Source organism: Monodelphis domestica, chromosome 6 (genome assembly GCF_027887165.1).
Source record: "Monodelphis domestica isolate mMonDom1 chromosome 6, mMonDom1.pri, whole genome shotgun sequence".
NCBI lineage: Eukaryota > Metazoa > Chordata > Mammalia > Didelphimorphia > Didelphidae > Monodelphis > Monodelphis domestica.
In genome coordinates this window covers 250,071,649-250,098,845 of record NC_077232.1, presented here as the reverse complement: position 1 = coordinate 250,098,845, position 27,197 = coordinate 250,071,649, and the positions used below count along the sequence as shown (strand labels likewise).

The window sequence follows — 27,197 nt, the reverse complement described above, 5'->3', positions numbered from 1 at the left end:
GAAAGTCAGACTGGAGAAGAACCTGATTAGTTCAAGTCGTAGAAGTCTACATGTAACTAGATAATTCTAAGAACAATGTCAGTCTGAAACTGTTGGTCAAGCCTAAGCAGATAGTGTTTGAGTCACTTCTGGCTTCATTTGATGTCCATTTACACAGATGTATGCTGCTAGATCTGACTGGTCACAATGGTTCTGAAAGCTCTCCTTTGGTCAAGACACTATCTTTAGCATTCTGCCTTAAGACAAGAATCAATGAAAGGTTTAAATGAGAACAGAGAGAAATAACATGAAATGATCATGACGTGAAGACAAAAAGCTTCCATGAACTAAAAACGTGGGTTGTCCTGCAATGAGCAACTAACTCACAACTAACTGATGCTGACTTTTCAGAGGGAGTATTTCCAACTTAAATCAGGAAGAACTATAAACGTGGGCTTGCCATATTGTTTTTTTGAATGTCTGGACTTAAAGACCATAGTGGAAAAAAATGCTAATAATGCAGATAAAACCTAAAAGTGGGTCTCTCAGCAAATCTGATACGAAAGTCACCAGCACACCACTGTTTCTTTTAACATATGAAGACATGAAACCAGGTACAGAAAATTCAGGTGGGGACTTTTCCAAGGGGCGGGAGCTGTCAAAGCACAGAGTATGGTCCTGGGATTTGGAATCAAAAGTATTTGGAGTCGAATCCTGTAATTACTAGGTGACCTTGTGAAAAACTATGTAACCTCTCCTGGGAGGCACTGTGACACAATGAAAAGACTTTGTGCAGTTTGTTAACCCAGGATTAAATCCTGTCTTGGATTCTTACTACCCATGGGACATTGGGGAAACAGATTCTCTTCCCTGCACCTCAATGTTCCTATCTGTAAAAATGAAAGAAGGGGGAGCTAGGTGGCTCAGTGGATGGAGAGCCAGGTCTGAGGATGGGCGGTTTGGGGTTCAAATAGGGTCTCAGACAATTCCTAGATATATGACCCTGACAAAAATCACTTAATCCCTTGCCATTCTTCTACCTTAGAAATGATTCTTAGTATTGATCCTAAGACAGAAGGTAAAGGTTTCTTAAAAAAGACAGCAACATTGGCTCCAGGAGGAGGGAGGGAAGGAGGGAAAGAAGAGGAATCATGTAACTATGGAAAAATATTCTTAATGAAATGAATTTTAGAAAAATGTATTTAAGTATAGTAAAAACAGCAAGAACCAGTGAATAAGCTCGACACAAAGCAAAATGTCAAAATGTAGAAGAGTGAACAAAGGCAGGCAGGATATACTTACATATTAAATCATGTACTCCAGCCAAGAGAGGGGAGACCACTGAGAGCTAGGAGAGACTAGTGGGGCTCGAGATGGGCCTTGAGGATGGCCAAAATAACAGAAGGCTGGGAAAAGGGCATCTCAGGTGAATGTGCGTGATTGGCTCAGAAATTCAGACACAGACATTATTCAGCAGAGATGCACAGGCCAGGCAGAGGTACCTCCATTAGCTACTAATCCTTTAGATAAAAGAGAGCGCATCTGTTTAAAGCAGATGTTCAAACTGAGCGTTTTCAAGGGTGGATTGCTCTGGGGTTCCTTTAATTTGCTTGCCTCAGACAGAAGGCTCTTAGGTGTTCAGTTCTGAGACTGTGTGTGAAGGTAAAAATTCTGTATATTTTTAATTAATTAATTAAGTTAATTGAGAATATTTTCCCAAGGTTACATGATTCGTGTTCTTTCCCTACCCCCTCCCAGAGCTGAGGAGCAAACGAATTTTGTACCTAAGACTGATGTAGGTGGGCAGCAAAGTGGGACAGAGCCCTAGGTTTGGCATCAGGAAGATGTGAGTTCAAATATGGCCTTAGACACTTGTTGGCAGCAAGTCGATGAATCCCTGTTTGCCTCAGTCCCTTCATCTGCAAAATGGAGACATATTGGACGTGGAAAAAGCAAACCACTCCAGTATCTTTCCTAAGAGAACCTGTGGACAAAGTCCATGCAGTCACACAGAATTGGAAACAGTTGAACTACAACAAAGACCGATGCAGGCAAATTTGATTTCAACATAGCAATAAAAGAATGCATTGCGATATTCAGGTAAATCCTCCAAAGTACTGAGAAATTTTTTATTGAACATAATCTCCTCTGGTTGGCATTTGACATCCTTTACAGTCAGTCCCTAAACTACCTTTCCAGGTTTCTTAATATGTTAACTATTTCAGTCACTCTGATCCAGGCAAAATGGCTTTAGCAGTCCTCCCATTCCATGTCTGGCCTCCTTGTCTTAAAACAATCTGCCCCTTTTACCTACAATAACAATGGTCTGGTCTTTATATAGTACCTTAAGGTTTACAAAGCATTTTACAAATATTTAGGTCTTTTTAATCTCTTAACAACCTGGAAGGTAGGTGCCTGCTAGTATTATTTTAATTTTATGAATGAAGAAACCGAGACCGGCAGAGGTTATGGGACTTGCTCAGTACTCATCTTCCTGACTCCTGGGTTCTATCTATTGCTGCTTCACTGTTTTTGTCGGCCTTCTTGGTAGAGAGAGCTTAGTTAGGAATTGAATTCCTTTCCCTTTCTCTGCAATCCATGGTCTTAAAAGTAGGGATTTAAAATAACTTTTGTGCTATGGACCCATTTGGCAGACTGGTGAAGATTTCTTTCTTGGAATAACATTTGAAACACAATAAAATGAAGTACATTAGATTATAAAGGAAAGAAAAGGTTAGTAAAAATAAAAGTGTATTTTCTTCCTATCCAAGTCCATGGGCCCTCTGGATTTATTCTTTCTTTCGTCCATCCCTCTATCTAACCTATCCATCATGATAAAAGCTAGCCCCCCTTAAGCTGCTTACCCAGGCTCACACAGTAAGTATGTGTCAAAGGAAAAGTTTAACCCAGGTCTTCCTGATTCTTAAGGCTTACTCCTATTTAGCATACCATATCTGGGGGGAGAAGGTGGTGATATTTGGGGGGCTTATTATCACCATTCCAAAAAGCTAATTAGGGGAATTTGCTCTCTGAAGGGAAAACTCTAGGTTTTTGTTAAAAGGACACCAGTAAAAGTCTACCAGGGAAAGGTTAAAGGACTCACATAGCAAGAGAAAATAAGGATTCAGGTATGACAACACTGCTGTCCATCTCTCTCCTCCATTCAGTTCAAGTTGCCCTGCCTAAGTAGCACTTGTGTAGCAGTTGAGAACTTGAAACTATTTCCAAAGCCTTCCCTGGACTTCTGTGACTCTGGATTGGAATTTGTACTCTTTTAAAAATGGAATAACATTCAAGTCATAGTTTTTCATTTTACAAAGCGATCTGTGTCATTTAGCTCCATTCTTTCCTTAATTCCATGAGGCAAGTAATGATTTTATTATTGCCATTTTATAAATTAGGAAACTGAGGCTTATGGCAACCAAGTGGCTTGCCTAGAGATGATAAAATAAGCTGGGGCTTGAACTCAGATTTCTTGTCGCCACATTCAATGCTCTTTCCACTAAGCTATCTCAAATTCTGTCCTGAGATAGGTGTGTGTTCAGTGCACAATCTTCAGCACGTAGCTAATGAGACAGCTCCTTGTAGAAACTCAAGACACCTACATTTCAGTAGCATTCTGGAAAAATGAGCCAACCAAAAGAGAATAAATAAAAGAATCATCATCATCATCATCATCATCACCACCACCACCACCTATGGTGATTATGTGGGATAATGAACAAAAATGGAAAAGAGTATTAACTTAATTAAAATAGAAATAACTATGGGAATAATTATAGAAAGGTTTGTTTAGTTATTTTTCAGTCATGTCCAATGCTTTGTGACTCCATTTGGGGTTTTCTTAATTTTTATTTTAGTGATCTTTCAGAACAAGATAAGACAAGCTAATGATTCATTGCTAACTAGGTGTCAGGCATTATACTCAGTCTGAGAATAGAAATACAAGCCTTAAAAAACTAGTTCTTATCCTCTGCAGTGGTTCAGCCACATCTACCTCAGGACCACATCTGGAGTTTTTTTGGCAAAGACAATGGAGTAGTTTGCCATTTTGTTCTACAGTTCCTGTGTACAGATGAGGAAACTGATTAGTTCAGGATCACACAGCTAGTAAATATCTGAGGCTGGATTAGAACTCAGTTCTTCCTGACACCAAGCCCTGCAGTATGTCACCTTAGCTGCCCAAGCAGACAGGTCATACGGGGTGAGAAATGGCAATGGAGACATTATCATGCTTTGTCCACTAAGATTTCGCAAGTCAGTTTGTCTAGCTATAAAAAGGTCTCCTTTATTTGTGAAAACTTCGGAGTGTTATCAACTGACTAGTGAGAGCAAACTCCATTAGGAATAACCCCATAAGCCATCACAGGGAAGCCAGCCATCTGATTTTCCCGTTTCCTATTACGAGAGGCAGCTTGGTGTAGTAGATACAGCAGTAGTAGTGGCAGACATGGGGTCTAAAGATGCTCCTGATTTCTCTGAACCTTGGTTTTAGAGTACCAACGTAGTGCTCTTACAAAACTCAGTTGAGGTAATAATTAAGTGTCATAAAAAGCTTTAAGTGTTATATATTTTATATGTATTTATGCCTTTACACATATAACTATAACATTAATAAAAAATAAATGTTTATCTGTTGGTTATCATGCGATTTGGAAGACTCTATTTAGTCTTACTGAAAAACTTCAGATTACTATAGTGATAGCCATGGAGATCCCTTCCAACATTCAAATTCTTTGATTCTGGGATTGGTCAAATAATATGAATGGGATGAATCCAACCTTCAGGGTACTCTGCTACAATCCTTTCCCTCTAGTCTCTTTGCCTACAGTAGAATTGTGGAATCCATCCATCCTCCCTTCCCTCCTTTTCCCATCGTTTCCTCTTCCTTCTTCCCTCCACTTCCATCTCTTTCCCTTCCTTCCTACTCCTTTCTTCTCTCCATCCTTCCTTCCAAAACCATCCAGCACAATGTAGTCTGATCAGCACTGCTTTCATGATTCAATACCATCAACCAAGGGCAGAAACAATTACAAAGCAGCATCAAAATGTGCTGGTAGCTGCCCAGCAGTAGCAATCTCACCTGAAGTAAGTGGTGTCAGAGCATCTTATTCCTAACTAACTTGAATACTCATTCTATGTGCGTCTCATGAAGGGCTTTTGCTCAGTTGCAAAGGTTAGAAATAGCACTCAGATTGGGCCATCCTCAAAACACAAAAAACCAAGAACCACTAACAGAGGAAACTAGAGTTGCAGTAGTTTTGCAAGTCAGTGTTGCATGAGTTTCCTCAACCATATACTATATATCTTTTTTAATAATAGAGACTTCCAGGAAGGTGTTTGGCTCTTTCCTGTGGTCCTCAAAGTCAAGCATGCCTTTTTAGAACCTCTGAATGAGTTATAAGGTATAGTTAGCCCCTAAAGCACTGCCTGGGCTGGGTTCTTCTAAAATGTGTTTTCCCCTTAGTCCAAGCATTGCTATAGTTTTTTAAACCTTACCATCTGCCTTAAAGGCAGAAAAGGGGTATGGGCAAGGCAACTGGGATTAAGGGACTTTCTCAGGGTCACACAGCTAAGAAGGAAGAACTCTCTGAGGTCAAATCTGAATGCAGGTCTTCCCTATTCCAACCTGGTGCTTGAGCCACTGTGCTACCTAACTGCCTCCTAAAAGTGGTTTCATTCTATTTCTTTATGCTGAAGAATCTGACCCATTTCCTTTAGCTAATTAAACTAACAATCATCATAATGATCCTCATGATGGATTCTTGCAGTTTCTCTCCTGGTCTCTGTATTCTAGGATCCATACAGTGATTTTAAAAAATTATAGAATTAGTCAGGACAGGGTATTTATTATATGGTAACTAAATTTCTTGCAGACCTTCTTTTATTGGGCCTCTGAACATTTTACAACTATTTCCTATTTCCGTGAATTATAAACTCAATACCTGAACCCTGAGATGATATCAGTGTATATGTACAGTTGTAAAATTTCCCTTGGCATTACAACTGAGTAGTGCTGCTGGGTCGAGTGTGTCCTGGCATGCTTCCTGTTTATCTTTCCTGAGCTGGGTAATATAGGAAGGAGGAGTATCATTGTGCCCCTACAGTCTTTATTATCTCCGTGAGGGGCAGGGACACCTGTTTCCTGGGCGCTTCTAGGTTGCATTGGGAGTTCCATTGTTTGACTGTACAAAAGTCAAGTCAATATTTAAAAAAGGCATGCAACAAGTTGGCATTAAGGTTTTATGTTATAAGCACTTCAGGTGGAGAAGTGAAGAAATTATCTACATAATTCAGCATTTCTCCCCCTCCAAAAAACCTAGTTTTTGCCATCTTAAAGGCTTCTTATAAATTTCTTGTCAAGCTTTTAAAAGTCAACTTTTTCTGCCCTAAATATACTGAGGGCTGTGTGTGAAACTTTGAAGTTAAATCAAAGATCAATAATCTTTTCCTTGAATTTTGTTTTCTGGACTGAAGGATCATCTGAAGAACTGATCATGCTAGAAGAAAAGGCTTAAGAGATCTGTAAGTTACGTTACTTATTGACATTCTGTGTCATATATTACTCATAAAATAATTCCCAACTCATTTAGTCATCTCACTCCAGATCCTCTATTTAGAAGGTATTTTTGTCCAAGTTTCACAAACTATGGGAGAAGGTTTTTATCAAATTCTTACCGTACTGTTTCATTTAGTACCTTTGCTTTGAATGAACTGGGTCCTCTGGATAACCAGAGAAAAGTAAAACTTTCATCATGATTTTTATTGGGGCAGGCAAATGGGAAGGGAGTGTTTTATCACAATCTTCTTACCTTGTCATTTCATTAAAGGCTTTTACTTTAAACTGTGTCATCTGGCATAAGAAGAACTAAACACATTGATGGGGGCTCATGAGTTATTGATTCAAATGGATATAAAGTATCCTAGAAATGAAGGAACAATGTATTCTCCTTCAGGTGAACAGGTGGACAGAAAGTCTCAAATAGCCCTAAATTTAAAACAAAACCATTCATTAGAGAACTACTAGCCATTGCTTAAAACTCAAAGAACTTAAACCCACCTAGAGAAGCCTGTGTGTGTGTGTCTGTGTCTCTGTGTGTGTGTGTGTGTGTGTGTGTGTGTGTGAAAAAGCAAAGGAACTGAAATTACAGCAGTTGATTGGTCTGGAATACAAATGGATTGTTCCCCATTTTTTTGGTTATGGTCCAGTCTCCCCCCTCCACCAGCTGTGTCTGACTCTATATGATCCCATTTGGGGTTTTTGTGGCAAAGACACTGCAGTGGTATACCATTTCCTTCTCCAGCTTGTTTTCCAGAAGAGGAAACCAAGCCACCCAGCTAAAGCATCTGAGGTCACATTTGAACTCAGATCTTTCTGACTCCAAATTTGGTGCGCTATTCACCTAGTTGCCCTAGATCCTGCCTAATAAGGTATTAAAAATAATAAATAAATCTTACCTAGAAAGAAGAAACCTCTTTTTTCATAAGCCTATTCCTCCCATTTTTGAAAGGGGAAAAAAATGCATGACTAGGTAGAAAAACTAAGATAGACTTATCTTTTCCTTAGAAGCATTTTCTTGGCAGGAGGGGGGTTAAGTTAACCTACCTAACAAGCCTTCTAATCCGAATCAGCTTTTGTTATTTTCACCCGTGCATTTTCATTTACATTGTTTTGTCTCACCCATTAAACATCACCATTATAATGTGTTTTCAGAAACTAAGAGTAGAGTTTCCTTTCTAATTACTTATAATACCTGGTATGTTGCTTTTTTTACAATAGTTGGTCATTTCAGTCGTGGGTGAAGTCCATTGAGAAGAATTTATCCAGGAAAAGGGAAAATTATGATTCAGTTAGTTAAACAGGGACTATGTCATGAAGCACACCAGCTGAAGACAGGAAGGAAGGAAATAAGGAGGGAAGATATTTGGTAGGCTGTTTTGATACATATATAAATATCAATAATAATAATTAACTTAGGAAGAGGCCAGAAGGGATCATTGGCAACTATGTAAAATCGGGAAAAACTTTCAGAAGGAAGTTGCATTTAGAATGCACTGTAAAGAATAGGAAGCAATTAGAGTTGGTCAAGGGGAGAGTATTCCAGGGGGTAAAGAACAGAGGAAAAAGATGCTCAGTGGGGCCACTGCTCCAAAATGGTAATTAGTCTTTAGAGCACTTTATCTGGCTGCCTTCCCTCTCTTCTGAACCTTATGAATGGTGGTGGGCTGGGGAAGAGCTTAGTGGTTTACTATTCCTCTTTATCTACTTGGCATTCATAAAACAAAACAAAACAAAACAAAAACGTAAGAATGTCTTTAGAGCTGGTAAGGACTTGAGAGTTTATCAAGTCCAGCCCCTTCCCTTTTTGACTGAGGATGCAGAGGCTCAAGGATGAGGTGGTTTGCCTAGGCTCACCCTCCAAATAGTAGCTGGGTCTAAATGCTTAAATGCTAAATCCTAAAAGAGCTAAAAGAAAGCTAAAAAGTTTTCTCTTATTTCCTACTCCGCGTGAAGGACTTTTCTTTTTTTGTAGCTTCAGAGCTTATGGACTTGATACTTAATCATGCTATGTTGACTCAATTTAATGGATGGCATGAAGTTACACAATAGGATCTGTCACCCAAAAGAGACTACTCTGGACATTCACTGTGCTCCAAAGTGTTTGTGCCAGAGGATTCTGAGCTGGTGTCTCACCACACGGTGGAATCATGTGCGGCGAGAATGATTACAGCTTTGTTTTCATCTGGGACTATTGATTGGTATCAAAGGGTGCTGCAGGTCTTTCAGGTGAACATTGGCAATTATAAAATGAGGGTTGCACAATTTACACTTTTGCCTGAAGTTCCTGAATTGGATTCACACTAACTACTCAAATTTTTTTAAATTGAGTTATTCCTTTTTTGTTGGTTGCTTTCTTTCATGACAAATAGGACTTTGATGACAAATTCTGGTGCTAACTGCATAGGGCAAAATGCTGTATTTAAGTCAGGGAAAGAGTCACAAAGTAAAATGGCACAGCAGTCAGGCCCTTCCAGGAGGCGTCCTTCATTTTTTGAAGAGGACCAGTGTGGTGATTGATGGTGATCACTCTCATTCTCTCTTCCTGTGTCATCCAAGTTCAGTGGACGAGACAAAAGTCAAGATGGCTCATGTTGGCCAGGATGCAATGGATGACCTTGGGGTCCTCCATGTCTGACCAAGCTCTGAAAACTCCACAGGGCATGCATGTGTATATACATGTACATAAATACACAGCAAAAGCATCTGGAATCTATTTCTTAAAGGGACAATTTCAATAAGTAGATGTCCATTGACTGGGAAATACATGAATGTAAAGGAATATGCTTATGCTGGAAGAAGGAATCAAAATGATAAATAAAGAGAACCTGGAAATGTTTACATGAATGGGGGCAGATTGAAGTAAGCAGAGCCAAGTAAACGATAATACACAATGGCACAACAATGGAATTTGAAATGCCAAGAACCCCAAGAACAATCCACTGTGAGGACTGAAGACCTAAGCAGAGCTCCAAAGAAGTGACAGGAGAAGACCTTTACCTACCATCCCTTAGCAGAGGTAGGAGGACCATGCAGTATATTTTTGGCCTTTTTTTTTTTGTATGAATTGACTTGCCAAATTTTCTCTTTTAAAAATCTTTTAAAAATAAGTGTTGTTATATAGGATGGCTTTCTAGGACAGGGAAAAAGAGGGAGATGTTTAAGTGAGAGAAAGACAAAAGATATCACTGAAAATCTCTTTTTTATAGATTATATGAGGGTTTATCTTAATGTCAAATTACAGATATCATCATTGATGAAATTCACTCATACAATTTATTATGTTAAAAAGGCCTTGTTGGGGTCGGGAGGAAACAACAGATTGAAGTCAGTTCAGCCAGAGGTGAGAGCTGTGGGGTACACAGGAAGGGGAGGGCAACATTTAGTTAGTTACTCCTGCTATAGGAATATAGGATTAAAACTCAAGTATACTTTTATGAAGTTTATTATCTCACAAAATAGAACCACGTGACTAAGTTTTCTACCTGCTCAAAAATGCCCACTCCACCAAAAAAAAAGGAAGGAAAAAACATGAAGAGACGAACCTCCACCCAATTTATATCCAGTCTCCAGAAGCACTTGAGTGGGGCACTGGAAATCGTAGTTTTGCTGGGGATCATAGTTTTTAGGAGAACAGATTCTAATTATACACTAGAGACTTCCTATTTTATTACTGTTTAAAATAAATGTCAGGAAATTGACCTTGTGATGCAGAACTATCCAGAAATGAAGGGGGCTTCATCTCCTCATTAGCCTTCAGGCACAGCACATAGGTCAGTTATGCAGTACAGCACGGTGCAGTAGCCAGAGCACTGGACCTGGTGGCAGGAAGACCCAATCACATCTGGCCTCAGAAGCATATCTTTATGACCCTGGTCAAGTCACTTAAGCCCCGATGCCTAGCCCTAATCACTCTTCTGCACTGGAACCTATACTTTGTGTTACAGAGTCTAGGACAGAAAGTAAGGGTTTAAAGAAAAAAGTGATGTCTAAATGCTAGCCGCTATTATTAGTAGTAGTAGTAATGAAATAATTTTGTTTTGTTTCCTTAAAAAAATTCAAGGGAAGCTTTCTAATCCTCTAAGCTGCCCCTCTATCCATCCATACCATAACAAAGAACAAAAAACAGGAAGAAAGAACGATATTTGGCAAAGCTACCAAACACAGCAGCTATTTGACAATGCAGGCAACTTTGTTCCACCTTTGCAGGGCAAGAAGGGAGCTGCATTTTCTCCTTTTTATGGGTGAGGCCAAGGGCAGTCTTGAAAATTACACAAGTCTGGCAGTTCTTTTGTTCCCAACATAAGATGGTTATGATGGTTTAGTCCCACCCCCACTCTATACATTGCTTCTGCCTCTCTTCTCAAGCCTCTTGGAGGCATTGTTTTTTCATCAGATTAACGTTCCAATATATTCATTCACAGACCACAATATGTTTAGTCATTCCTCAATCAATGAATGTTTATTCTGTCTTTAGTTCGATGAGACCACAAAGTGCTGCAATGAGTATTTCCATGTCTGCACAGTCTTTATTTCTATCTCTGACCTCCCTGAAGTATGTGCCTAGCAGGTGTGCTTGGTTTATTATTTTCTTAGCATGATTTTTAACCAAGAATGTTGTTAAGAATGGTTAAACTAGGGAGCAGCTAGTTGTCTCTGTGGATGGAGAGCCAGGTCTAAAGATCTGAAGGTCCTGGGTCCAAATCTGGCCTTGGACACTTCCTAGCTATGTGACCCTGGCCAAGTCACTTAACTCCCACTGCCTAGCCTTTATTGTTCTTCTGCTATTGGAACCAATACGTGGTATTGATTCTAAAACAGAGAAATTAAGAGTTTAAAAAAAATAATGGTTGAACCAATTCACAACTCCACAAAGAGGGGAAGTGTTCTGATTCATCCAAAGTCCCCTAAGTATTGATTCTTCCCATTTTTTTTAGAGCCAACTACATAGCACAACAGATCAAGAGTTAGACCTGGGTGTTTCTGGGATCAGATGTGGTCTTACCAGCCCTATGATTCTGTGAAAATCGCCTAACCCTGTTTGCCTCAGTTTCCTCATCTGTAAAATGAGCTGGAGAAGGAAATGTTAAAACCTTTCCGGTGTCTTTGCCAAGAAAACCCCAAAAGGGGTTCCAAAGAGTGGGAAACAATTGAACAAACAGAACAACAACAAGAATTAGGGAAGATGGGGAAGCCTAGACAGTATGTACATTTTAGGAAAGAACACCAAAAGCTAAAGAGATCAAGACAATCTTGAGGCTCCCAAGTTGGGCCTTGAAGTAAGGAGCATAAATAAAGAAGGAGGAATGCCTTGGAATTGGGATCATCCCTGGGAAAGCCGGGAATATTGGATGCTGATTTAGAGGAAAAGCTATGGTCAATTATAGAATGCATCATGGAATAGGTCAGTCCCCAGCTAATACTCCACTTCCTTAACGGACACCTCTAGCACTTTATACTCACGTGATTCCCATCCTATTTCTGCAGGAAGTCCTACTTAATAAGTGCCAACAATATCCAAGATATAGTCCAGAATATATAATTAGCCAGAGTGTCATAAAGAATTAATTCTAATAGGTTTGAACTATAGCTAAGAGGGCTATTCAGTTTTGAGTTCATGCCTTACATTTGACAAAAAACAAACAAACAAACAAAAAAACCCTTCCTATGTATTAAGAACCCACTTAAGGATTTGGAACATGGTCCATAAGGAATTAGTAATCATGCCATAAAGTCAGGAGTAATCCTTAACAAACGTGTAAGGAACGTTTGCCCTTAAATGACTACAGAATCTTTCCTCAGGTAACTATGTCATTTCTGCAAAGTCAACGTCAGGCTATCTAGCTCAAGTGGTAATTCAAGGGAAAAATATTATTTCCACTAAATAAATTTAAAAAAAAAACACATTACAGAACTGTTGGCGTAACTGCAAAACACTCATATTACAGAAGTGTGTGTACAGCAGGAGTTTTTAATGTTTGGCAGTCTGGTGATGCCCATGGACCCTCTTTAAAAAAAAAAGATTTTAATGCATAAAATATAAAACTTAGAATTACAAAGGAATTCAATTATATCAAAATACACATTAAAAAAAATTTACAGCCTCTTGATGATGGACCTCAAGTATAAGTTAATCAGAATGAATTCTGTACAAATGTTTTTTTTTAATGAGAAATTTGCCAGATTCAAGTTTTGGAAAATTTTGGGGAGAGATGATATGGTATGGTGGAAAGAGCAAAAGATTTGGAATCAAGAAAGCACAGATAATAATACGCAGGCAATCAATCAATGAACTTTTATCATGTATGCTAGGAATACAAAGAAAAAAGAGAGGTAAAAAGTAGAGACCCTGATTTCTTTAAGCTCATGGTCTAAAGGGGACAACAACATAAGATAATCAACAGAAGGAAGATGCTAGAATTAAGGTTCATCAGGAAAGGCTTCTCATAAAAGGTGGAATTCTGGCTGGAAGATGAAAGGACAGGAGGTGGAGGAGAGGAGGGAAAATTCCAGGTATGAGGAATAGACAAACTGAGAGTCCAGTCAGAAAATGGGGGTGTCTTCTTTGAGGAATAATGAGGACTGTGTCACTGGATCATGGGAAAATGGAGGAAGGGAGGCATAAGATGAACTTAAAGGTAGGTAGGGGATTAGTAGTTTAAGATCAGAGGGTTTTATGTTGGATCCTCAAGGGAGCCACTTGAATTTATCGAGTGACAAGGTCAAGTCTACATTTTAGGAAGATCATCTTTCTGAATTCAAATCTGGCCTCATTTATTTCTAAGCTGTATGATCGTGGGCAAGTTATTTTACCCTGTTTGCCTTAATTTTCTCATCAGCCAAATGAGCTGTATGTAGAAAGATAGGACAAACAACTCCCGGATCTTTATCAAGAAAAATCCCAAAGGGGTCACAAAGAATCAGACATGACTGAACCACAACTAAAGGATGGATAGGAGCGATGATGGACAGACTTGTGGCAATGGTTTAGGCTTGGGATGATCAGGGCTTGCACCTTCATCAGACTGGTGGGAAAATGTTATTATTATAAGAAATATTATTGATAATTGACATTCCATGGCACGATACTGGATATAAGAGTGAGAGAGTGGGGGGAACTAAAAAGGGATACTTAGTAAATTATTTTTTGGGGGGTTTTGAGAATGGGTCACTCAATCTTACGTGGCCTAGGGGAACAGGGGCCACTCACAGTTCAGTTTTACTAATGACCTTTATGGGAGCTCTACTCTACCCTTTTTTTGACCTGGGTCAAAGTCACTGCTTCTTAGGCAGTTTAGTGTCTCCACCATTTTGTTGAACTTAGTATTGGACACCCAACGGGATTAGCCTACTTTAGGTCATTGATATTGACTTAATGAAATCCTCAGTAGTGGGGATTATAAGCCTATACCCTAAAACCTGGCATAGAGACATGTTCACTGACTAGCCTTGATTAGTTTCTCCTACTTACTACTTGTGGTATCCAGAAGTTCCTCCGTTTCACTTGGCCTCAGTTCCTCATCAATTAAATGAAAAGATGGTCCTTAAAATCCCTTCCAGCTCTATATCCAAGACCCTAAATAGACCCTATTGGATCAAAATCAATAAAATTGTAATTGAGGAAATACACGAAAAAAATAATAAAAATTAGGAGGAAGTGAGTTCAATGGCTAAAAAGGTATAAACAAGGACTAGTACTACAGCTGGGTAAATTAAACTGCCTGTGTGTTTGAATTTGATTGCAGTTGAGGAACTAAAATGGCTTATGCTAAGGAATCAGATACTCTTAATATCAAGTGAGCAAGGGTTACCCAAGGTCTCACAGGGATGGAGAGAAGGGAACAGTGGCCCTGAGAGAAATAAAGCCCTACTTTCTACCCCTGAAGCTAACAATCTGCTTGATGTTTGCTTGCATCACGCCTGTCTTGTGTTTGGCTAGAGGCTCCTAAAAGTCAGCTTATTAAATGTATAACAATGCAAATGGTGCTTTTGATGAGGTAGAATCCATTTTCAACATGTAAGCATTTTGTTCTAATTAGCCTTGATTGCAGTAATCTTGGGGGGCCGGACTTGGCAGCGATACATTCCTAAAATGCAGATTTCAGAGCTGTTCAGGACACAGCAGGTCACTGCCTGGCACTTGGGCACGTCATTCAAATGAAAACAGGAGGGGGCCTCCCTACTCTGTCTGGCCAGGAACCAGCAATGCCACCTGTAAAGGACCAGCTGGGCTTGGCCAATTTCATTTCAGTAAGCTCCTTTCAGGGAATGGGTTTCCATTTAAATTCCCTTCCCCACACAATCACAAAAAAATACTTTTCAATATTGCTTGGGGTGGGGGGTCTGGAGGATGTGTGACACAGGATGTAACAGGTTCCCCGAATTCATTTTGAAGAAATCTTATCTCCTTTTCCCCTTAGAAACCCAAAGTGGAAAGCTTTTCCTCCAAGTGATGCTGAACTCTGTTCCCTCATAATATGTCTCCTTCCCAGGAGTTCCCGCAGATGTAAAACAGAAAAAAAAACAAAACAAAAGAAAAAGGCAGTGCTTGCTTGTATTCAGAGAGCAAAATCCCAGGTGTTGCTAGTTGCCATAAAGGCTGAAGGAGAAAATGGAGTGGGAATGTTTCCTGCAGTGAATGGAGAGTGAACGCCTTTACTCCCTTTAAGGCCTAGGAACACATGGTCTACCATTCACGAATATTTACAGTATACCATCTACTAGGGACAACACAATGGGGAATACAAACGAGCCTGGCCTTCATCTCATAGCAGTGGTCTCCAAACTTTTCATTTTAAGCATGTCCCATCAGTAAAACAATCTTGAGCATGCAATAGATTCATTTACAAACTATATGCATATACCACTGGAGATTATGTCCATTCTAAAACATTAAATTAAAAAATTAAAAGAAAATAATTAGGATTGAATCGTAATTTTTAATTTTGTTATTGTTGCAAAAAGTTTTGCTTGCTCTTTATATATATATTTGTGAGTACATATATAGACATTTCTTAAAGTAATGTTTTTTAATGTTTTGCTTTTCCAAAACCTTGGTTTGACATTTGGTGAAATAATTCTTTGAAGGTTGTGTTCTAAGATTAGTTTGTTTGATCTCTCTGTCTCTGTCTCTCTCCCCCTTCTCTTTTTCTTCCCCCCCTTCCATCCTTCTTTTTCTCTCCCTTCCTTCTCTTTCTCTCTCCCTTCCTTCTCTCTCCCCCTTATCTTTCTATTTCTCTCCCTTCTCTTTGTCTCCCTTCCTTTCCTCTCTCTCCTTTTGTTTCTCTTTTCCTTCTCTTAACCTTCCTTCTTTCCTTCTCTCTCCCTTCCTTCACTTTCTCTCACTTTCTCTCTCTCTCATCCTTACAATCAATATTGATCTTATAATCAATACTATGTATGGAGAAGCCATCAGAATTAGGAAATGAGGGTTAAATGACTTGCCCAGAGTTACACAGCTAAGAAATGTCTAAGGCCTGATGTAAACCCAAGACCTTCTATCTCAGGCTCTGGCTGTGAATTCACTGAGCTTCCTAGCTGGCCCCTAGGGCTCACTATTTCTGCAAGTAGTCCATCTGATAGGCAGACAATATAAATATAAACAAACATAGGTAGAATCAGAAATAGATTTATCTTTTTGTGAAGGGCTAGGAGATACAGAAATACATTTTCTCAACCCCAAGAGATCAGAGCTGACCCAAATGTGAGGGGGAGATGCGTGCATTAGTGACACTCTCCCCTGCCAACATTCACCTATTTCCATGGATATTTGTCTTACTTGTCTTCACTCACAGAGAGAAACACACTCCCACACAATATCACCAGTATCATCAGTTCACTCTCATTTTTCATCAATGGAGATCAGCTAGAAATGATCACTGGACAGTCATTATCTTGCTAATATTCTTTTCCATTGCATATTTCATGGACTAGTATACAGGGTGATTTAACAATTGCTTTTTTAAAGTTTATTTAATAAAATTGATTTAGAATATTTTCCCATGGTTACGTGACTCGTGTTCTTTCCCTCCCATAGCCAACAAGCAGTTCCCCTGGGTTTTACAGGTGTCTTTGATCGAGTCCTATTTCCATATTAACACAACTGCTTTTTGTAATAGAATAAAAGTGTCAGGATATAAGTTTGTCATCCTTTGGGTGGCTCCAGTAGCAATCAGGATGTCAGTGCCGCCGAGCATCTTGTCTTCTGTCTACATGATTTCTGATAACGATACCAACAATTACAATAACGTTGATGGTCTCCCACACTGCCTTATTGCTTATGACGGAGACATCTGAGGGAGGTAGGGGTGTTGCTCCAAAAAACATTTCCTCCAAATCCGATGTTATTCCTGTAGTCATGCCTTTCCTCCTGGCCTTAGGAGGGATGCTGGGCTGGGTGTCGCTCCTTCACAGCCTTTGTCTTCCAAGGATCCTGCCCCCCGCCTGCCGCCACTGCCCCGATGGGTTATCATACGCTGGCATCAGTGGCCCAGTGGCGAGCTGGCGGGAGAAGGACTCCGACAAGGCTGGCTTTCTCCATGGCTTCATCCCTCTGGTTACCTAGAAACAAAGTCACTACAACCTAGAAGAAGGGCAGATAAGGCTGGGTGGCTTAACGCCAAAGGGATGCATCAGACCTCCATCACTTTGGAGAGGTGGTCATCTCAGCCTGAACCCCTCATCCCACCACTGGGAACATCCCCCCTGTGGTCCCCCAAACAGAAGCAGGCACTGCCCCCAAGATGATCTCGTGGAGGCAGCACCTGTCTCCCCATGGAGTGGATGGATAGTAGGAAGGTCAGAAGCATCCCATTTTCATATTAGTTAGTCCAACAAGGTATATCCTGATGGAATAGGGCACGCAGCCCGTGTGGGGTAGACACCCCACTTTTAGAGACAGGCCTGAAGGGATATAACATATTCATATTTATGTGTATATAGTAATCTTTTATTCAGGAAAGCCTCCCTACAAAAGAGTTTACAATCAATAAAGGAGGAAAGACAGGTAACATACAGAGATAGGATGAAAAGAAAATCTAAACAGCACATGACAAAGCCATTTCAAAAGGAGCTATGAGAGTGTGGCTGGGGGTTCATAACCTGTTAACTTTTCTTTCTTATTTTTAAAACTGGATAACAATATCAAGACTAATTTGGCTTCTTTTGTCATCCTATATATTTTAAGTCATTAAAAAACATCATTCTAAGAAAGAGTCCACTGGATTCACATTTTGATAATTATTTAACATCAATTGGTTTCTTTGACTATCTCATATTTTATGCCTTTAAAAACATCATCCTGGGAAGAGTTCCACTGGCTTCACCAGATCATGAAAAATTTCCATTGCACAAAAAATGTTAAATGCATCATTGGAGGCAGCTAGGTGGTTGAGAGCCAGGTCCTGGGTTCAAATTTGATCTCGGGTACTTCCGAACTCTGTTACTCTGGGCAAGTCACTTAAACCCCCATTGCCTAGTCCTTACCTCTCTTCTGCCTTGGAACCAATACACAATATTGATGGAAAGGAAGGGCTTAAAAACAAAACAAAAACATCATTCTGAGAAGAGGTTCATTGGTAGTTATTTTAAGAATAATTAACTTCTTTGGCCATCTGATATATTTTATGCCTTTAGAAACATTGTCCAGGGAAGGTTCCATTAGCTTCACCAGACCAGGAAAAAGTTCCATGGCACAAAAAATGTTAAAAGAGTCCTTGCTTCAAAGAAAAGAGAAAATCACTTTTAGATAGTGGAAGCCAGGATAATACAGCGGCTTTTGAAACAAAAAACATGGGTTCAAATCCCACCTCATTTTCTACAGGTGTAATCTTGAGTAAGCTTCACTTTCCTCAATTTTAAAATCAGAAGGTTGGATGACATGGTCTCTAAAGGGTTTCAGAGCTCTATTGATGATCCTATCAGAAATGTCTTTATGGAGGAGGTGCTATTTGAATTGAGCCTTGATGGAAGAGAAGAAGGGTAGAAAGGGGAAGGGTACATGTGTCAAGCCTTGGAAATAGTTAAGGCAGCAGCAAAGCATACAATGTCTCTAAAAAGAATCAATAGTTTAGTGTTGCAAACAAAAGGCACTGAATTGATTCTTGAAAAAGGAGGGAATAATTAAGTTCATTAATAGAAATATAGAATACTTGATGGGGAGTAGAATGAAATCAAAGCAGAAAAGCAGCTTGAGTTAGACTGTCCAGGTAATGGTCATCTGGAGAAGGCTGACCTTTACTCAGTGGGTACTATAAGTGCCCAACGAGGTGGTACAATGAATAGAACACTGGGCAGGAAGACTTAAACGTTCAGAGTTCAAATCCAGCCTCAGACATGTACTGGCTCTGTGACCTATTTAATTCTCTTGGGCTCAGTTTCCTCATCTATAAAATGAACTGGAGAAGAATATGGTAAGCCACTCCAGTATCTCTGCCAAGAAAACTTCCAATGGAGTCCCAGAGAATCAGACACAATTTAAAATGATTGAACTAGATCGATTTTGAGAGCTGTGTATGAAAAATATCACCCCAGAACTGAAATTTTAGCTAGGGGACTCCTCAGATGACAGACAAACCATCTAATCCAAGGCCAAGGTGGCTATGTGATCACTTTCTTCTGGACCTCCATGACTAGGTAAGGACTGTAGTCTCCCATAGAAAGGACAACTAATCTGGTAGTCAGATAAGGGCTGAAGAAGAGGTGAAGGGAGGGGGTTGGAATTATTCTTTGTATTTGTATCCTCATTATTTAGTATAATATGTGGCACATAGTAGGTTCTTTATGATGTCAGTTAAATGGAATTAGATTGAAATAAAGGCTGGTCCAGCAGGTGCCTTCAAGACTACTCTCAGAAAAAAATAATTATCTAATCCCACAGTATTACACACTTTTTTTTTTAAAGCACAGCTGTTGTTTTGTGTAGGGAATGAAGTTTATTAATTAAACATTCTGGAAGAGCAATTAAAAATAAATCATAGTAGCCCTACTGAGATGGAACAGTAAGAGAAATGAGTGATTCAAGGTTCTTTGGAGGGAGATGTGGGGGTGGCTCAGTGAGATAGCAGCAGGACATCTTTGATGGTCTCTTACTGTGCAGTAGTTACAATCAAAGATGACCCCATCTTGAAAAACTTGGAAATCTAAATGATCTGTGTTATCTCTGTCATTAGCCTATGGAGATGTTCAAAAACAGAGAATTAAAGTCATTCAGTCACCTAATCAAATTAAAATATTGGGTTCTGTAAGACAGAAAAACAGTAACAACAACATAGAGCTTATAGGCCATATAGGGGTTTCAATATATATATAAACTATTTACTTATTTACTATATTTTATATTAATATACATTTAATATTTTGATATTTATATAATATATATTAATTATATATGATCCTATATAATGGGGGCTTATATATGCATACAGATAATTATATTTCAATATGTGGATTCCTTTGTACTACTCTGTATCTTACTTTATGCAAGATCAAATAACTATATGGAAATATGCAATGCAAAATAAAATGAATAAAAACTAAGAAAGGTCCATTGGCTTTACCAGAGAGCCAAAGGGGATCACAACACACACACACACACAAAAAGCTTAAGAACCTCTTCTCTGAAGAAATGGGGTGGAGCTGAATGATATAGAACAGAACCAGAGATGAGGAAATTCAATCATAACTCTCAATAGCAATATGGTGCATTGCTGCCCATATCCTTTGCCCCAGAAATCCTGCTGAAAGGCAGTTCAACGTGTTCCCATATACACCAACATATTAATGACGGCACTTTTGTGGCATCAATTTTCTGTGAACAAACTAGATCCCCAACAATTGTGAAATGGCTGAAGAAATTGTGATATATTGGTGTGACAATATTACTGCACTGTAAGAGAAGATAAATATGGAGCAATATTCAAAGACCTTACTTAAAGGAAGCAGAATTAGGAACATAATCCAATGAATACAGTACCACTAACATAACTGAATTTTACATAATTATAGTAATAAAGATTGACCCCAAAGTAGACAAAAAACACACCTCCCTCATTTCCTTGCTAAGGAAAGGGGACCAAGAGATATAGAACTGTCAGACTCAACTGATATGTTGGTTAATTTGGATGAATTGTTTTTTGTTCATCTTCTTCAATACAAGAGATGGCTCTATGGGGAAAAGGGCAGGAAAAGATGAAGAAAGATTTTATTCAGACGTACACAGTGAAGACCAAGACTATGAGTATAAGTACATACTAAAATGAAATGGAAAGAGAGCTACATGGATGAAAAATACAGCCATTTAGAGCTTAACTATCTAGATAACAGAGTTCAGTGATTGCATAAATTATTTAAATTATAGTGCATATGCAAACCAAGCCTAAGGCAATCTTTTGCTACTCAGAGAAACTAACAGTTGAATTTTGAAAGTAATAAGGAGAAAATTCTCATCAATAGTGAATGAAGTAAAAATAATTTTATTGATTTTGTAAATGTAAAAATTCTTTTAAATATTGTCTAATGTTTTAAAAATATATTTGATCAAGAGGACAACAGCATTCACAATTCAAAACATTATATAAGATTATTTAAAAATTGTTTTGTGTAAGTCTGGATCCATAAAAGAAGAAAGGCCATAACAAAATGAACAGATCCTCAGTTTTAGGGGTTGGGGGAGGGAAGGTTCAGGAAAACTCAGTTTGAAGTTCTATCTCTACTAAATCTTAGAATTTTGACCTTGGGCAACTCTTAAGATAACCTCTTAAGGTAACTAATGGAAGGAATTTTCCAGGAGGAGTTTCCCCAAACTAATCAATAGTTTACATGAATAACCACCCCCTTTCAATAGAGATACAGATATCTCTATCTAAAAATCTAGATCTAGATACTGATATCTATAGAAAAATTTAAAAACTATTCCATTCTGGTCTATTCAGCTTTAGATTTGATCAAATCGGTGAATTTATTAAAAATTGCCAAAAACGTCCTATTTATAACCACATAAACAACTGACAAAATGAAAAGATGTGATACTTTTGAACAATAATTTATGCTATTATTATTCTCAATACCCTAATTAAAAAATGGTGGAAGGTTCTTTGAGATCACATCCTTGATTTTTAGTCCATTAGACTTGTGAAGCTTCATTTGACTCCAACTCGGTGGAGGGCCCTTATCAATAGGGGAAGAATAAAAAAATAAAAATCACCAGGAAAGATGGCAACACCATTAAATTTCTTTTCAATACTGAAAGGAAAGACAAACACTGTCAAGTTGGCCAAATTAAGTGGTGATGCCTGAAAAAGGTAATTTTAGGACTGACAAAAAGGGAAGTACCACTTTCCTCAGTACTCACAAACAGCTTATTACAAAATAGGTTTTACCAACTGTAAATATAAATAGCCCCAAGTGAAACTGATAGATGGCAGGAACTTAGCACATTTTTTCTTATCTCCTGGGGTGTGACTGGCAGTGAGTGCATTGGGTAGATAATAGGAAAGGAAAAGAGACTAGAGGACAAGAACTTCAGGATGTTTTAGGACTTGACTAAAACTAATTAAACTACTAAAAACACCCTCCTTTCCGAAATCTATTCTCTCTTATTGTAGCACCTTTGAGGTCTTGAGTTTTTTTTTCAGTCTTCCTTCTTTTGGCCCTCTATGCTCCATTTGAAGCTGTGGACCACTCCCTCCTTTTGGGTTTATCTCCTATCTATCTGATTGCTGGTTATGATTGCACCCCATCCTCTTGCTAAGGCTCTCTTTCAAGCCTCCTATTCTTCTTACTCTGTATTCTCTTTCATTAATCTCATCAACTCCCATGGGTTTAATCATCACTCTCCTGTCTCAGGGATCTGTATGTCCTGCAGACATCTAGGTCAAAAATAGATCACATTTACCCCCAAAATTCACCCCTCCTACAATCTTCCCTATTTCTGTCATTCTTGGCTCTCCATCTTACTGCACAAACCTGGCTGGTTCTCTTCATGTAATATCTCGTGTGTCTATCCCTTCGCATAGTTCAGACCCTCATCACCCATCACCTGGATGACCTCCTAACTGGTCATCAGCTCAACCTGCCTTCCACACAGTTGCTAACATAATTTCCCTTAAGTGAAGATTTAACTATACGGCTCTCCTACTCAGTAAATGCCAGCAGCCTCCCATTAGCCTTAGGAGAAAATAGAAACCTGTTTGGCCTTAAAGCATTTCATTATCTGGTTCCAGTCTGGATTTCTAACTTCATTTTATATCGGTATAGTAACAGGCACAAGGCAGGGTGGCAATAAATTTTATCAGGGTGGAGGTATTAGTAGGCAGAGAGAAAGTTAGCTCACCAAGCATGGGCCCAAAGTAAGGGAAGGAAAGAAGAAAGAATTCTTCCTTCTTTCCTTTCTTTTTCTCAGATGGGGCTTTGGGTAAACCTGACACTCACTTAAGAATGGAGGGAAGGAAAAGGAGTAATGGGGGGGAGAGAGAGAGACAGAGAGAGAGAGAGAAAAAGAGAGAGAGAGAGAGAGAGACAGAGAGAGACAGAGAGAGAGAGAGAGAGAGAGAGACAGAGAGGAGAGAGGAAAAGAGAGGAGAGGAGAGGAGAGGAGAGGAGAGGAGAGGAGAGGAGAGGAGAGGAGAGAGAGAGAGACAGAGAGAGAGAGAGAGGGGAGAGAGAGAGAGAGAGAGAGAGACACACACAGAGAGGAGAGGAGAGGAGAGAGGAGAGGAGAGGAGAGGAGAGGAGAGGAGAGGAGAGGAGAGGAGAGAGAGAGAGAGAGAGAGAGAGAGAGAGAGAGAGAGAGAGAGAGAGAGAGAGAGAAAGACAGAGACAGAGACAGAGAGACAGAGAGAGAGAAGAGGTGAGAGAGAGAGACAGAGAGAGAGAGAAAGACAGAGAGAGAGAGAGAGAGAGAGAGAGAGAGAGAGAGAGAGAGAGGAGAGGAGAGGAGAGGAGAGGAGAGGAGAGGAGAGGAGAGGAGAGGAGAGGGGAGAGAGAGAGACAGAGAGAGAGAGAGAGAGAAAGAGAGAGAGAGAGAGAGAGAGAGGAGAGACAGAGACAGAGACAGAGACAGAGACAGAGACAGAGACAGAGACAGAGACAGAGACAAAGAAAGAAAGAGAGGAACTCTATGCCCAGACTAAATCTAGTGTGTATCAAAGCTAAAAATGTACTTTTTTTTGCTCCAACCAGAGATTAAGACTGGTTAGGAAATTCTGGCTCTGCCTCTGCCTCTTTGCCAGGCAACAAGTGGTTAGAATCCCCCAGGGGGCATGTCTGTGGCAGAGGAAAATGTATTGTCTGTGATTCTTCTTTGGATCTATGGGTACACTGAAACAAGTGGATGCCCAGTCAAAATCATCTCTTGTCAGTCTCCTTGTTGAACCAAGAGTTTCAATGACAAGCAACAACACATTAAGAAAATTGCCTGTTCTGCTTTTTGTTTGGCTCTAAGCAAAAGGAAATGGGTGGTATATTGGAAACACCTTTACTTCTTTCTTTCACTGTCTTAGCAAGGGAATAAAATCCCCAGAGGGGCAATCTGCTTGGTCATAATAATAAATCTATAAGGCCCTTTTCATACAGGATCTCATTTGGTTCTCCCAAAAACTCAGGGCGGTAGGTCCTGCTATTATCTTCATTTTAATGATGGAGAAACTGAGGCTAAGGGAGCAAGTGACTTGCCCAGGTTCACATGACTAGTGAGTGACTGGGGCAAGATTTTCACTCAGATGTTTCTCACTCAAATCCATGATAGCCCCTTGCTGCCTGTCCAGAATCCCCCTTCTTCTTCACCCCTAGCTCCAAGCAGATTGATTACTGCACAACTAAACCATGTGAATTTTCCAAATATGGTTTTCTATCATGAAGATATCCAAATAAAAAGTGTCAAATATGGGAGAAACTCTCCATCCTGCCCTAAATGTAAATACATAAAAAACAAGCTTTCAGACACCTCCCTCACTGTCAGTGAAAGACAATATTTATTTTTCAGTGAAATAAAGGGAACCTACCTGAAGACTGCAAGGCTCAGGGACCACAACACAAGAGGTTTCCTCAGCTCAAACTTTGCTCGCTTGTTCATTAGGTGCCGACCACCGAATATAAAGGCAGCATACAGCGCTGAAAACAAGAACGATTTCTTCCTATGAAGAAAACAAACCAGAAAAAAGTGTGTCACGAGGAGGCTACTATTAGTCATTCAAAGCTGCTATCAGAACTCTGCGGCAATTTTCCTCCCTTGAAATGAAATCACATTTCATACCACTCCCACTAATTGAAATCACTGGAAGCTGATGATGCAAGACACATTGATCCTTCTGATGCTTGTAGATGTCCTTCACTGGGGACAGAGGGACTCAAGCTGCCTATTGGGCTAATTAGAGCCCATCTTCAGTTGCTCTCTTCATAAGCAGTAAGGTCAATGCACAGAATTAAGTAACACTGGGTGCCAAGCCAACTTTAAGGGTTCTAGATTTTTTTAGTGGACATAATTGCTAATGGGCAGAGTTGGGTTACAGAGTGGACCAAAGTTCAAATTTAGCCTTGGACACTACCTGTGTGATCCAGAATGTTACAGTTCCAAGCCAGATATAGCCCAGCATAGAATAAAATAGAAATAGCAAATAGTTAGCTAAGTAGAAAATCAATCAAAAAAAAGTTAGAGGACACTGGAATGAAGATCACAGAAACAAGAATCTGAATAATTCTATTATTATGACTCATGTCCACAGTAGAATGAATTGGGGAACCCAAAAGAAAATTTTTTACAAAATACGAATATCAAAATCTAATTACATATTGAATATTCTTTTGAGTTTTTGTTGTTCAGTTATGCCTAACTTTTCATAACACCGTCGGGATTTTTTCTGGCAAAGATACTGAAGTGGTTTACCATTTCCTTCTCCATCTCAATTTATACATGAGGAAACTGAGGCAAGTAGTTAAGTAATTTGCCCACGATAGTATACAAAGGATCTAGTCAGTATCCAAAGCAAGATTTCAATATTGGAAGATTGAGTCTTAAGCAACTGAAGTCATATTTGGACTCAGGAAGAGTTTTCCTGACTCCAGGATAGAAAATAAATATAAAATAGAACTCAAGTAGACCCTAATAATAATAATAACAATAATAATAATAATAATATTTATATTTATATAAGGCCTTTGGGATACCATACTTTTTTGGTTCGAAATACTCTGTCATGGTGCACAGACCATTTAAAATGGACCAGAGTATGCATCTGACTAGGATACCTATTAATCAGATTTGACCTGGGAAACAGCCTTCATGGAAAAAAATTGAGTATTTTCACAAGATATTGCCATGTGAAGGGAGAAAAGGAAATAGTTTTTAAATTAAGAAAAGTTATAAAGAGTTAGAAATTACTGAAACAATTGAACACTAACTGGGCATAGAATTAAAAACACAATAGATAATGTATTATCTGCAGATCTTTTTCTAACTGTTGGCATGCATTGCTGATTCATGAAATATTAGATTATGCCTTATTTATATAGGAAACACTCCTGGTTAAATTAATATAATTACTGATTTACTTGGCTAATATATAAAGTAATAAATATAGGACAATTTGTTCATATGAGAGTTTAATAATACATCTCATTGAAGTTTCCCCAAAGCTTCTTAGGTCAATCTGATATCCTGTCATTTGAAAAACCAGCATAATATTTGATGGAAAGAATAATTAGATTTTCCCAATAATTGCATGTACTAATTATAACAACTACATAAATGAGCATGTAGTGGGGGTGGTTTTTAAATTTTTCAGGGGCTCAATATTTTTATATATGGAAAAAGAAATGGAGAATTAGGAAAATTATCTAGAAAAGGCAACTATTTGAGATATGTCCAGGAAGAAGTATTTAAATAGTTATTGCCTAAAATCTTGCCTTTGCTGAGATATAACTTTAAATGCCAAGCTATGATTCTGAATCTGATGCAGTGATAGCAGAAGTAAAAGTAAGGGAAATAAGATTCAGGGAGATAATATTCTCTAGAGCATCATGATGTTTTTGTTTACTGCGATCCTCCTTCTCAAACCTGTGGCAGAGTAAACTTTTCCATTACTCTTAGCCAAAAGCAAATTTTAAAAATGTTTTCCCAAAACTTTCTCTGCTTTTTTAAATAAATTCTTACTTTGCTGCCAAATGTATTCCAATTGATGACATTCATATTCCTCCAAAAGCCCTTTGTGATTAATTGCAACTGGTTCTAGTCACTCTACTGATTCTAAGAATTCCTACTATTAATCCATGCCATTCAATCTCTGATTTTATCCAGTTTGATTCAGAAATTAATTATCACTAGATTAAAAGATATAATTCCAAACTAAGATCATTATTACATCCATGGGGGGGGGGGGGGTGTGTGTGTCTGTGTGTGTGTGTGTGTGTGTGTGAGAGAGAGAGAGAGAGAGAGAGAGAGAGAGAGAGAGAGAGAGAGAGAGAGAGAGAGAGAGAGAGAATATTACTGTTACTGTTTGCTCTTCAAGACTAAAGAGATACCTAGGCTATATCATTTCAACCTCTTTAATCAACTCTAAGTCTATAAGTAATGAAGGTGTTACTGTTCTGTATTGGTAGAGGAAAGTAGTTCCTGCAGTCAGTTCCTTATATACATGAAATATACTCACATAAATGAAATAATCTC

The 27,197-nt window shown here is 38.9% G+C and overlaps 1 protein-coding gene and 1 non-coding gene across 2 annotated transcripts in view; both read right to left on the bottom strand.

The window, feature by feature from the left end:
- Positions 1-27,197, bottom strand: part of ELOVL6 (ELOVL fatty acid elongase 6) — a 145,477-nt gene that overhangs the window by 33,892 nt on the left and 84,388 nt on the right. The window contains exon 2 of the mRNA XM_056803077.1: positions 24,538-24,669. Within this exon, the coding sequence (XP_056659055.1) occupies positions 24,538-24,669 (132 nt within the window). The remainder of the gene's footprint in view (positions 1-24,537; positions 24,670-27,197) is intronic.
- Positions 16,980-17,041, bottom strand: MIR12360 (microRNA mir-12360). Its single transcript, NR_162920.1, has one exon. It is a non-coding gene; the product is annotated as a microRNA mir-12360 (primary transcript).